The 12,331-nt window shown below is 39.8% G+C and overlaps 1 protein-coding gene across 3 annotated transcripts; it reads right to left on the bottom strand.

Annotated features, from left to right (window-relative positions):
* Positions 1–8,425: 8,425 nt before the first annotated feature.
* Positions 8,426–11,548, bottom strand: LOC136791851 (epidermal differentiation-specific protein-like). 3 transcript variants are annotated; one of them, XM_067004970.1, is made up of 2 exons: positions 11,389–11,548; positions 8,426–9,774 (listed from the first exon to the last, which is right to left on the bottom strand). In XM_067004970.1, exon 2 carries the CDS (start codon positions 9,719–9,721, stop codon positions 9,188–9,190), a length of 534 nt encoding a protein of 177 aa, XP_066861071.1. In that variant the 5' UTR covers positions 9,722–9,774; positions 11,389–11,548; the 3' UTR covers positions 8,426–9,187. The 3 variants fall into 3 exon arrangements, with proteins under 3 accessions (XP_066861071.1, XP_066861075.1, XP_066861066.1); XM_067004974.1 differs by lacking the exon at positions 11,389–11,548 and adding an exon at positions 10,415–10,869; XM_067004965.1 differs by lacking the exon at positions 11,389–11,548 and adding an exon at positions 10,412–10,865.
* Between the last annotated feature and the right edge of the window lie 783 nt (positions 11,549–12,331).

The raw sequence follows: 12,331 nt of genomic DNA, 5'->3' as shown, positions 1-12,331 counted from the left end.
GACTAGAAGAAGTGAAAAAGAAAGCTATTTCTTATCAGCAAAAAAAAAAAAAAAAAAAAAAAGTTTTTTTTAAAAATCCCCAAATACCAAGTTAAGGCCTAAGGCCAGAATCACAGATTTACAGGAAAAGATATGGGAGGAAGGGAGCTCTGGAGGTCTCTAGTCCAGTCTCATGCTGGCAGCAGGTCCGAGTCCAAAGTTACATAAGGTTCCTTAAAGCCTTGCCCAGGTGTGTTCTGAGCATCTCAAAGGTGGAAGCTTAGGGCACCTGTTGCAGTGCTGAGCCACCGTGGGGTGTGAGATTATTACTTTGTGCTCTGGGGCATAGTTACATCAATTAGGATCATGGAAAAAAAAATATCAAACAGCCCTGTTTAGAGTAGTTTTACCCCCTACAGGGAAGGGCTTCTGTCTCCTTGAGTCACTGAGGGGAGATATTTTTGCTACATTAGCAAACTACTCCTCTTATCATAATCTGCACCTCTTCTTGGAGGAGAGAAAGGATTTCTGACGAAAAATTTACATTTACCTAGCCATTAGTAGTAGCAAATTATTTGACTAAAATAATGCAATGCTGTGTTGTGGACAATCTTTACACAAAGTCACTGTTAACAAATGGGCTTTCACTGTCTGCACTAACCATAATCTCAATATGTTTCACTCAATAATGGTATTATTCTGATGTTTGCAAAAGCCTTCACCCACTCATAGTAATAATTGCCCTGACACAGACTGTGGTTTGGGAGGTTTGGGCTGGACATTAAGAACTCCTTCACTACATGTCAGCGCAGCACCAGAAGGGGTACCAGATAATGAATATTTCATCCATTGATGTTTTCAAGACTGATGACATGGAAATTCACGGACAACTGAAAAATAAGAAATGAATCCTTACTTTTGCTTACAGATTCTGACACAGAGGATATCTTAATAGGCTTCCCTTCCCAGCTGCTGATGTTGAATGGGAGCTGTTTCTGCTACCATTCCTTTATATTCCTGTCATATTCATTCACCATCAGCCAATAGCTTTATCCAATGGTATATTGAACTCCAGACAATGTCATTTTTGCTTAGCAACAATCCTCGATATCTTATTAATCACAATGACAGTGCAGTAGAGAGTTCTACAGAAATTCTGGGCAAGTTTTGCAGAGTTTTGCTCAAATACTGTAAATATGGATTAATTTAAAATATTAATGAAGAGCCAACCATCCGTTCTCATACCCATTCCTTTTTGATGGTCCAGAAGCATGGTCAATACATACACACACACAAATAAATAAATAAATAACATGAATAGAGGCAGTGAGTGCTATTATTCATTTTTTAAGAGCAGGTGTTCAGGCTATAGTCACCAAAATCATCTGATACCAACCACTGTAGTTTGCAATTAATAGAGATGAATTATGTAAACTATGTAAATAAGAATATTCCAGAAATGTTTGTTCTACATTTTAACTTCTCTAACAAGGACTATTACAGAGCAATAAAAAAGGATTTTCTTGTATTCTTTCTCTAAAACTCTTGACATAGGCAGGCTCCTGGCCTGAGTGCCACGGGCTGTAGCATAAGGCTGTTGCACATGAAGGCAACCAGTTCCTCATGGCACAGTAGGTTCACCTTCATTGCTCATTTATTTCCGTCTGTAAAGTTCACCCTCTAAATGAAAGCCTAGCTTTGTTACTAGCAGGGATTCCCCCAAAACACACATAGGAAGCACGCTCAGGGGTAGCTCGCTGGGGCTCCATCCCAGATCTCCCCAGAGGATGGCAGCAGAGGCCAAGCAGCCCTGAAGGACCCTTCACTCCCTGGGTCAGACTGCGCTGAGCTCCCCGCTATTTCATGTGCTATGCGTGATTTACCCAGCATATATCAGGGACTCTGCAAATTCATGTGATATATAATTTCCAGTGTTGAATAATAGTAAATATACCTCATACTAGCCGTAGATTGTTTTTCTTAATGATAAATACCTCTTTCATGTTGAAATATTTCTAGAGCAAAACAAAAATAATATATTTTGTGTACAGAGATGGCTATATCTACGTATGTAATAACATATATCTATATGTATAGTAATAGAAGTAAATGGCACTATTGTAGATAGTATTAAAAAAAACACTGTTACTGACTTACAAACAGAAAGAAAAGTGCCAGCGTAGAAACCAGAAGTGGAGTATAAATAGAGATCTATTAGCATGGTGTAAAAACAGACTAAAAGTCATGTTTTTAAAGCAGAAACATAGAAAACAAACATACATACATGTAGACATCATCATTTGCAGTAGGTACCTTTATACTGTCTGTTTAGAAATTAAATAATTTGTTTAGTAGCAATGCTTCATACAACTGATAAGCAACAATAATAATATTGTGCTAAGCATGGATCCAAGAATTTTGCCCGTTCATTCTGAAGGAAATACCTTATATAGGATTTCTTTTTAATATTTTTCCTTTAACAGCAGATTTCATTTCTGTCCATGGAAATTATCTTTTCCTAGCATATTTTTCCACCGTTTTAGATTCCTGAACCACTGATCTTATTTATCTTCACCTCCCCATCCTCTATTTTCTTCTATACATGAGTAAAATGTGCCTCCTGCACAAAGTTACTATTTCTCCCAAACACTAGACTTTTCTCTCAACAGGGAAAAAAAAAAGTTGTTAACAGAGCACTTAATAATCTTTTTGAAAGATCACATGCTCATAGGATTCAAATTGGTATGGACACAGAGACCTTAAAGCAAAGTTTTTCTCCTGGGATCACACAAGTGTGATGTACTGGGAGAGGGCCATCTGGGATTTCTGTCAGATTCTAAGACTAATCAAGCAATCACTCCTGGGAAATGTAAATCAAGGAAAAACAGAGGGGGGGGGGGGGGGAAAGTTTTTTTAAAAAGTGTAGCTAGACAAGTAGTTACAACTGATTGGTTCTTTAAGGTCTTTTTCCTGCACACAGGTACACTAATTACTGCTCTTGCCCATGTCCCATGAGCCCCCCCATCTGGCATAGGTTTTTTCCAGAGTGTCCTCACCATGCTTGAGCCGTACCATGTTGAATCTCATCTTCCCTGGCAGTTGGCATCAAGGATATCCTTGCTGATGGGAGGGTTGTTGGTCCACAGGCTAGCTGATGGTGAGTCTGAATCCACAATGAGAGCAGTTGACCCCTTCTTCTATACCTTTTCTTAGAGCCATGCTCAGTCCTTTCAAACCAATTGAATCTGGTGCTCATGATGAACTTGTGCTCAGCTCATGCTCCAAGAAGTTTCTAGCACAACATTTTCCTTTAGTTTATTCAACATTTGCATGATTTTGTTCCCTTTATCTCTCTCTGCTTGTGTGTCTGCGATGTCACTGGAGATTTTTGGGGACAGGAGAACACCAGGCCTCAGCTACATGGCCAGCTACAACAGTCAGCCCTACCTTGGTGAACTTACACAGTGCGGTGACACAAGCTGTGACATACCCAGGAATTCTCCCTTTGAGGGCACTCCGGAGGTAGATCCTGTGCCATCCTGAATACTGCCCTTGCCTGCTCAGTGACTGTCAACAACTGGCAGTACCTTAGGTGTGTTCTTGAAAACTTGGTCAGTGTGTGTTCTCTGTAATCTGTGACAATGAGGTTTGCACCTTGGGAAACAAACGTGCTCTTCTGTGTGTGTTATTTTTAATGTTGCTTCTCCAGAAAACTGCTGAGGTAAACAACCTGCAACAAACACCAAGAGTAGTTTATTCAGGTGTGATGAGTGTCCTTGCTTGATCATATGGTTTGATTCACACTGGAATTCTTCTTTGCAGAATGCAACATCCAATAAAATCTGCTGGAGTTCCTTCTGCTCAGGATTCAGCCCAATGTCCGTTCAGTAGCCTCTGTCTGGTCATGGTCTTTCAAAGGGTTTCAGACATTCTGCTCTGAATGAGCAAGTATCAGAAGGATCATCCAATGAATTCTTGAATTTAATTGAATTCATCACATGGTAAATTACAAACTTAACCAAACTAAAACACTAAAAAGAAATGCATAGACAGTGCAGACGGGGACATACACCCTGGGAAGATTAAAGGGATATGATCCAGGACTGTAGGGATTAGATCAGGAAAGCCAAAACACAGCTGAAGCTAAACTTGGCTAGGGATGTGAAGAATAACAAGATTTCCTACGGATACATAAGACAGCAAAGGAAGAGAAAAGAAACTGTGCCTGGTCTTTTCAGCAGAGCTACTCCCAGCCACTCAGTCCCCAGCCTGTGTCTTTTCATTCCAGATGCAGGACTTTGCATTTGTTCACACTGAATTTCATAACAATTCTATTGGCCAATTCTACCAGCCTGTCTAGATCTCTTTGGATATCAGCCCTGTTGCTAAGTGTAGAGATGGGTCCCTGCAATTTGGTATCATTTGAAAACTTGATTAACAAGCACTCCATTACCTGTTCCAGGCTATCTCTTTCATTCATAAATATGTAGGGGCTGCAAGTCTCCTTGTGAGAGGCACAAGGAGAAGTGTCCTAGGGAAAGAAGCAAAGAATGAAAGAAAAAATAAAAATAAAAATGAGATCTGTGGTGGGAGGAAAGTACAAACCAAAACGGAGTAATTATCCTGGATGCTGAGAGAAGAAGAAGCATCTGCAAGAAACAGAGTGAGAGTGTTCCATTGTTCTGGCCCATTGTTACTTTTTATGCTAAAGAAATCATTCACTAAAATGTCTGAACTATTTTAGTAACACAAATATTAGTAAGATCATCCAAGACATCTCCTTCACTCCTGGTGAGAGCCTGCTGGTCTATGGAATAACATATATGAAGATCCAGGTGACAATGCATTTGCCTGGCGGAAGAGCATCACTTTATACTCTTCACATCTGTCTTTTACCTATGCATGCTAGGCACATGCAAGGGATTTCTCAAACTGTCAGAATCATTAGTAATAAACCACTAGGGGAAAGACATTTCAGCCACGAATTTCAAAAACATATTTTTGCAGATATATCACAATAGGTTCTTCTGATAAGAATATATCTCAGCATCTCTGATAAGATGTCTCAACATCTCTGATAAGAAGATGTCTCAACAGCTTCTTCTGATAAGAGATCACCACTCTCATGCAGTATATGTGCAAAACTCCCAAATGTTTTAACACTAAAACCAATGAAAAACAAGAATGGAAAAGAACCATCAAATAACAGAACATGAATGAATTCTGTGGCCACTACCTGCTAGCTAAGTAAATACCATGTTGTAAACCTTCATACTACACTTCATGTGTGATAAATCATCAGTGCATCCTAACTTTTTGTTATTAAAATGCTGGATTATTCTGGTGAATTGTGTACTTTTTGTACTATGTACTATGTATGTGTACTATACTTAAATGTACTATGTACATTTTTGTATCACTTCTTAGTGATGTGCATCCTGTTTGATCCCTCTCTAGATATTTCTTTCTAGAATAACACAGGTTACAAGCTTTCCTTATTCAAAATTCTGTTCAAATGTATATTGTACTTTACTGTGGATATGAGAGAGGGATTTAGGGGAATCTTATCAAGTAGAGATAGAGCGCTGACACTATTAAACTAGTAGATGCTGCTTAATATCTCTGCTAACTATTGTGCGTTGTGCAAATTAATTAAAGCAAGAAGCCTTGGGCCCCTTAACTGACTTGCGGAAAACGGACTCCACAATCACTAAGATTGGACAGTAGATATGTTTATTCAGCGCTGGGAAGCACTGGGGGTAGTCCCACCAAAGTCGTGCGCACCCAGCGCGGCAATTTGCCGTGGTTATATGCAGTAAAAAGTTACATATGAATGAAGTTTCACAATGCGCCTATATATATGCATAACCTGTCCCCGCTTCATATTAAAATTAGATCCAAGGAGTCATTTCCATAAGCTCCTCCCATCTGCGCTTGCGCAGTGTCTCCTGGTGGTGGTTGCCACACTCACACTCACACTCTTATTAGGAGACTGACCTTGGTAAGGGGCCCAAGGCTTCTTGCTTTAGTTAACTTGCACAATGCAGCACAGTTAGCAAAGACACTAAGTAGCATCCTAGTTTAATGCCATCAGCGCTCTATGTCTACTTGATAAGATTCCCCTAACTCCCTCCCTCATACCAAGGTTAGTCTCTTAATAAGCGTGTGAGCCTGTCTTAAGAAACTGGCAGAAACTGGTCCTGTGGATGGGCAAGAGCCAAGGAGCAACTGAGTCTGTGCAAAGACAAGAGGTCAACTTGTGGTGACGAGGAAGAGTCATCAATCTTCATCCCCACGACCCCCAGAGACCACCGCCAGGAGACACTGCGCAAGCGCAGATGGGAGGAGCTTATGGAAATGACTCCTTGGAACTAATTTTAATATGAAGCGGGGACAGGTTATGCATATGTATAGGCACATTGTGAAACTTAATGCATATGTAACTCTTTACTGCATATAACCATGGCAAATTGCCATGTCGGGTGCGCACGACTTTGGTGGGACTACCCCCTGTGCTGCCCAGCGCTGAATAAACTTACCTACTTTACAGTCTTACTGACTGTAGAGTCCATTTTCCACAAGTCAGATAAGTTTTTAAATGATTGTTTATTTTGGAATCACTGTTTTTACTCTATATTTATACTATGCCTAGTTTAAGAGGGACTAGGGGAAACCTTATAGTGGCTTTCCAATACCTAAAGGGGACAGGAAAGCTGGGGAGGGACTATTCATCAAAGAGTATAGTGATAGGACTGGGGGTAATGGCTTTAAACTAAAAGAGGGGAGATTTAGTTTAGAGATTAGGAGGAAATTCTTCTGCTGAAGAAGAGTGAGGCACTGAAGAAGTGTGAGGGGTGGTGAGGCACAGGAACAGGTTGCCCAGGGAAGTTGTGGATGCCCCATCCCTGGAAGTGTTTAAGGGATTTAACTATTTCTTTTCTTTTTGTACAGTTGGCTTTCTCAGAAAATTTCTCAGTGTCCAAATTATTTTGGCCTAGAGTAGATACAATTCTCAGTGTTCTTTGAATTGAGTTTTGGAGTCCTTTCAAAAGAAGATCTGTGGCGAATAAAGCAAGGAACCCAGAAATTGTCTCCAAAGTAGTAAGAAGTGTCCCGTCACACATGAACCCTGAATGATCATAGAATCATGGAATCATAGAATGGCTTCAGCTGGAAGGGACATTAAAGATCATCTAGCTCCAACTCCCCTGCCCTGCCACCCACTAGGTCAGGTTGGTCAGGGCCTCATCTAACCTGGTCTTGAACACCTCCAGGGAGGTGTGTATTTGTATACTGTACATTTGCATCCACCCACATGAGCCTAGAAAAGGACCACAAGTGGCCGACGTTTGTTTTAAAATAGGACAATGCCCAGCAGATGATAGATAGCACTGCACGCTGTAGGTTTTACTTCTAGCTATAAATACAAGAACAGAATGGCTAACAGGAGTTCAGCACTCAGACAGACAAACTTTGCAATACAGAGCTGCACAACTGCCACAATAGGACTCAGAGAGCGCAGCTGACATTCAACAGTGATGTTTCAGTACTGCAACTCTGCATTCTCCAGGTAAACCAGTATATGGCAAAACAGTTTCTGAAATATGTGATCCCATATCTTGCAATTAATTGCAAATTATCTTGAAAGTTACTCTGTCATGTAGTTTTTAGTGTGCCACTTTGGAAGTAAAGAGTAAAAATACGATCATAATCTTGAAGGAACTCTGAACAGTAGATGGGTCATCCTCCAGGCAGTTCTGTAGCTTGCAAAACACTGAACTACAGATTCTTCATCATTCCTTCTCCTGTATCTCTCTGCTTCTGGTAGCTTGCATCTTCATGCCCTATTTGCCTCTTTACCCAACAAAAGATGTCCTTTGTGTTCAGTGATGTTCATGGAATTGGTAAAGAACAAAGAGGGCCTGTTGGGATTCCTTGCATGTTTTTGGTGGTGATAAACCACATCACTACTCAGTACGCCAGAAGGCACTTAGCTACCTGATCTAGCATTTAAGTCAGCCCTGTGGTAGAAGTAGAATGTACCACACGGCACCTCTCAAGATTATTATAATGTTTTGGAAGAAAGGGTTTCTTTGGAAGAAAAGGTTTTTCCATTCTGATTGAAACACTGTGACTTCAAAATAAACATCACCTCATATCAAGATAAAAAGGGTTTAAAAATCCTCGGGATTTCCTATTGCGGTCAACCAATCAATTCAAATTTATCAGAAATTTCCATTTGATTATATATTTGAGAGCATTATAAGACAGTAAATTGTTACTATGATCAGTGCCTTAAGATAGAATCAATATTGTGATAATTCAGTAAAGTTTCCAGGTTTGTGTTTGGCTATGATGATAGCAATATCAGCATGCTCACCAAGACTTCAAGTCTGGTTGAATGTCACAAATGGAATTATATACTTCTCTCATGGGAGAGAAGCAGCAATATATTTGTTGATATAATGCAATGCTCTAACAAAGCTTAATCTTAAATAAGACGATGACTTAACAAGATCACGTTGAGTGACATCACATTGAGTCATGCCTGAGACTAATGTTACTGACAAATGAAAATGGAAGGAAATAAAACCTTTCAGAAGACTTTGAAATCTTTTTCGTTGATCTGACTGGGTGAACCATTCTCTTAATACACAGAAATCTCATCACATAAGGGCAATATTTATCTGTTAAACCACAAACAATCCATAAAATACAGACATTCTTGCCTGCAATATCTTCTTTATTGGTAACAAAGCAAATTGGAATAGAAGAAAAAATTGCAGAGGTCATTGTGAAGCAAGAGCATTGTAAAGAAGAATATAAAGTCAGCAATTCTGGTTATACACTATATATGTGCTTATGCATATAGCAACAGAAGCAACATGCAACACTTTCACATTACATGGTTTAGTACTTTGGAATGCTAGTTACAGGTTTAATAGGTTACACACCCTGGCACGTCTCTTATCATTGAGGGTTTTTTTTATATGACTAAATATGATAGCTCTTACATTCAGTGGCATCATGGGGAAGGAGAACAGCGCAAGACAGGACTGAGAAATACACATCTGCAGCATAGCATAAAAGAGAGCTCTCCCATTCAGTATTTCTATGGCATAAGGGGAAATAAAAAAAGCAGAGATCTAGGTTCCATCCTTTTTGCTAGGGCTACATCTACCCTTAGGACTTCAGAATTTGCAATCCATCAGTGACAATGCCTTCCAGGGAGAAGGGGACGCAGAAATGAAAGCTTGTCATTGAAATTGATTGCTCTGTAACTTGGAAGGTGTTCATGCTCTCGTGCAATGTAGCGAAAACCACTTCCATCGCTATGTTCACACAAGAGCCAGGCACCTCGCTGGACTTTATGAGAAGACGCCATGTCATTGTCATGACCCCTAGCCAAATTGGTTGCTTCTGTTATCACCCTGCTCTTCCCTTGGTATTGGTCATGTTCATAGATAGTGATCTGTGGATTGTGCAAATTTTCAGTAATCAACATCAGAGAAGTGATTTTGTCATTCATCTCTTTACCAACAAAGCTATGCTCTCCCTCCTCAAATACCAGTAACTGGCCTGTATAGTTCATGTGCTCATAAGCCACCCAAGGTTGTCCAATCACTTTCACTGAGGAGATACAGTCATTCCAATCTACATCTTTCAGATTGGCAACGTCTCTGGTGAGTTCTTTGGAGTGCCCCTGGAAGTTGGCATGCTCATAAATGATGATTTTCCCCATCTCAGCAGTGTTTCTGTAATTTGGACTTGTTGCTGTAGAAGTTAGATGACAGCCTGCAGAAAAGGAAAATAGAAAGCAAACAATACTTGTGAGAAGCCTTTCCACAAAAGACAGAAGACAATGGAGCGGAAAAAAAAGAAGAATGGGACAATTAAAACAGTTCTAGCAAAGAATGAATAAAACAGTTGCTGGACAAGACTGAGTAAATGATGTAGAAATTTGAATTTGAAAGAAAAAGTTAAGAGTAAAATGAGATGTGCATCGAATCTATTGGGTCTTAGTTAGTTGTGTACATTGGTTTACGTATGTGTTCAAATGACATCTAAGTTTAGTATCTTATTGGAATATCCTAGTCAATAAATAATTAAATAAAATAAAGGACTGGTGATGAGTGTGGGGGCCTGGAGAGGGCTGTCCTAGAAAACCCTCTTGGAGACTGCCAACATTCAAGCTACCCTTGGAGTAAATTAAAGTGACATAAAACTTTTCAGTCATTTGTTTGGTGGTATTAGCTTTTAGCAAAAGTTAATAAAATAGCAAAAGCTATTCTCGCAGAAATTGATTAAACCTTGTAATCTATAATGGGAGCTATTTAAAACTTGTTATTTCACAAAGGGCTGAATAGCCCATAGCATAGGAGAGAGAGAGGAAGATAGAGAAAGATAGAGGTAGAGGAAAGGTCCAGATTACCACCCTGGGTTCCAGCGATGTCTCTGGTCCAGTTCCTGTTCTGTCTGTGATGGTGGTGGGTGCACGCAAAGCCCTTCTGAGTCGCACTGTTTATAAGCTGGACCCAACTCCAGTTCCCACTTTGTATACTAATTACAGCTAGTCCCCACCTCCAGTTCCTGCTTTGTATGGTACTATGTGCAGCCTGTGCCCCACAATCTTCTTGAGGGGAGGGAGGAATTGGGGTGGCAGATTGCTAATACCTTTCCTACTGCAACTGCCAGAACCACGGGCACCAAAAGATATCTCAGAAGGTTACCCAGGATAAGGAAGTTGGCCTCAGAAAAGCACTATCTGGCCCTAGCAGGATCCTCTTTTCTGACCGTATCACCCTTTTCTGCTGAGTTTTTGAGACATTCTTTTGTTTTAGCTTCTTAGTCTCTTACAATGAGTCTTTCAATTCATGATTGACACTGCATTTGAGAATTATTTTAGAAATAGGTGTTGGCTGTTTTGACAGCATTTCACAACTCACAATATTGTATGTAAAAAACATTCAATTAACTTCTAAACGAAAGTGCAATTTATTGGTTGCTAGAACACTATTTTATGACTTCAATGACTTTGATGATGTTTAGTGACTTATCTGTAGTATTACTGCTAATAATAACAAAATTATTATTAAATAAACCAGTTAATTTCTGACAACATAGAGATTCTAGTCCCAAGATTCTCTTGTAAAATATTTTATTTCACCCCTTGCAATTTCTGTAGCAATGTCTCCTTCCAAGCCCTCCCTTTACTAGGTATGGTTATCCTGTAGTGTTCTTCTCATTACCTGAAGGGTGCATCAAGCTTCTGTAAATGACAGACATCAGATCCACACATACATGTTGTAGCTCTCATCCCAAACTACAACCTCTTCCTTTCCAACTTCATTTCATAGTAGCCACCCAAGAAGCCATTTAAAGTTTTCACATAAAAAGCATGCATCTCACCTCAATGCCAGCTTCTCAGATGTGGAGAGTTGTTGGCACTTCCTCCAGTCTGGTGTGTTCATTCACAAGGCGCAGCTCACCTAGATTTATAGCTCACACAGAAGTCTTGCGAAACACACCATCAGAAGTGAGAAGTAGTTGATATCACCCTCAAGGATCAGAATTCTTGTTAAACCTAGTGAAACCTTTTTGTTTTTCTATTTCTACTTCCTGCTCTGGTTCAAAAGGCCATTGAACAGCAACCACCTTGATAAAATTTAGTCTCTTGATTCTTGTTTTTCTTTACTCTCTAGAAGTCAACGAGACCACAGTAATAAAAGCACATCAAACATTTTGTGATGGATAGACTGTAGAAGTTTTTTCTTGCTGCATTTTACATTTTTGCTTACTTGTGAAGTGCATCTAATACACGTTAGTCTTCCAAAGGGTTTCCATGTGACATATGTTGATAGCAAAAATATTACTATTTGAGATATTAGAGGTCTTGCTAAGAAGTTTGCAATAACTAAAATAGCATTCTTTTTGATTAAAATCTAGCAGTCTGTGATTGTTCCCAATCCCCACTTCTCAGCTAAGATCATACTGGATGTGCCACTCTTACAGGCTCCACCGAGAGCCATCTCCATATTGTCACAATTGTGAACTCCTCAAGTAGCTTGTTAACTGCCGTCTCCCCCATGCATGGATATATTGCCTTGTTAACATGTAAGTTATTGTCTGGAGTCCATCCATCCCGAGGATGTAGAGGTAGCTTTGTTAGCATTAGAATGATTTTTTTCCTTACCTCTTCCTTTTCTTTGAAACAGTATAGTCAGGTCTCTGCAGTCACTTGGCAAAGAACAGGGGTATAGGGGGAGTTGCTGTCTGAATGTGCTTTCACTACAATCATAGTTTAAAAAAAGCTTCTCTCTGACGTGTCCTACCTTGGACTTGCATTATTACG

The sequence above is a fragment of the Anser cygnoides genome, chromosome 1 (assembly GCF_040182565.1).
Source record: "Anser cygnoides isolate HZ-2024a breed goose chromosome 1, Taihu_goose_T2T_genome, whole genome shotgun sequence".
Classification (NCBI taxonomy): Eukaryota; Metazoa; Chordata; class Aves; order Anseriformes; family Anatidae; genus Anser; species Anser cygnoides.
Note: the sequence above shows the minus strand (reverse complement) of the source record. Positions and strands in the feature narration are given on the sequence as shown.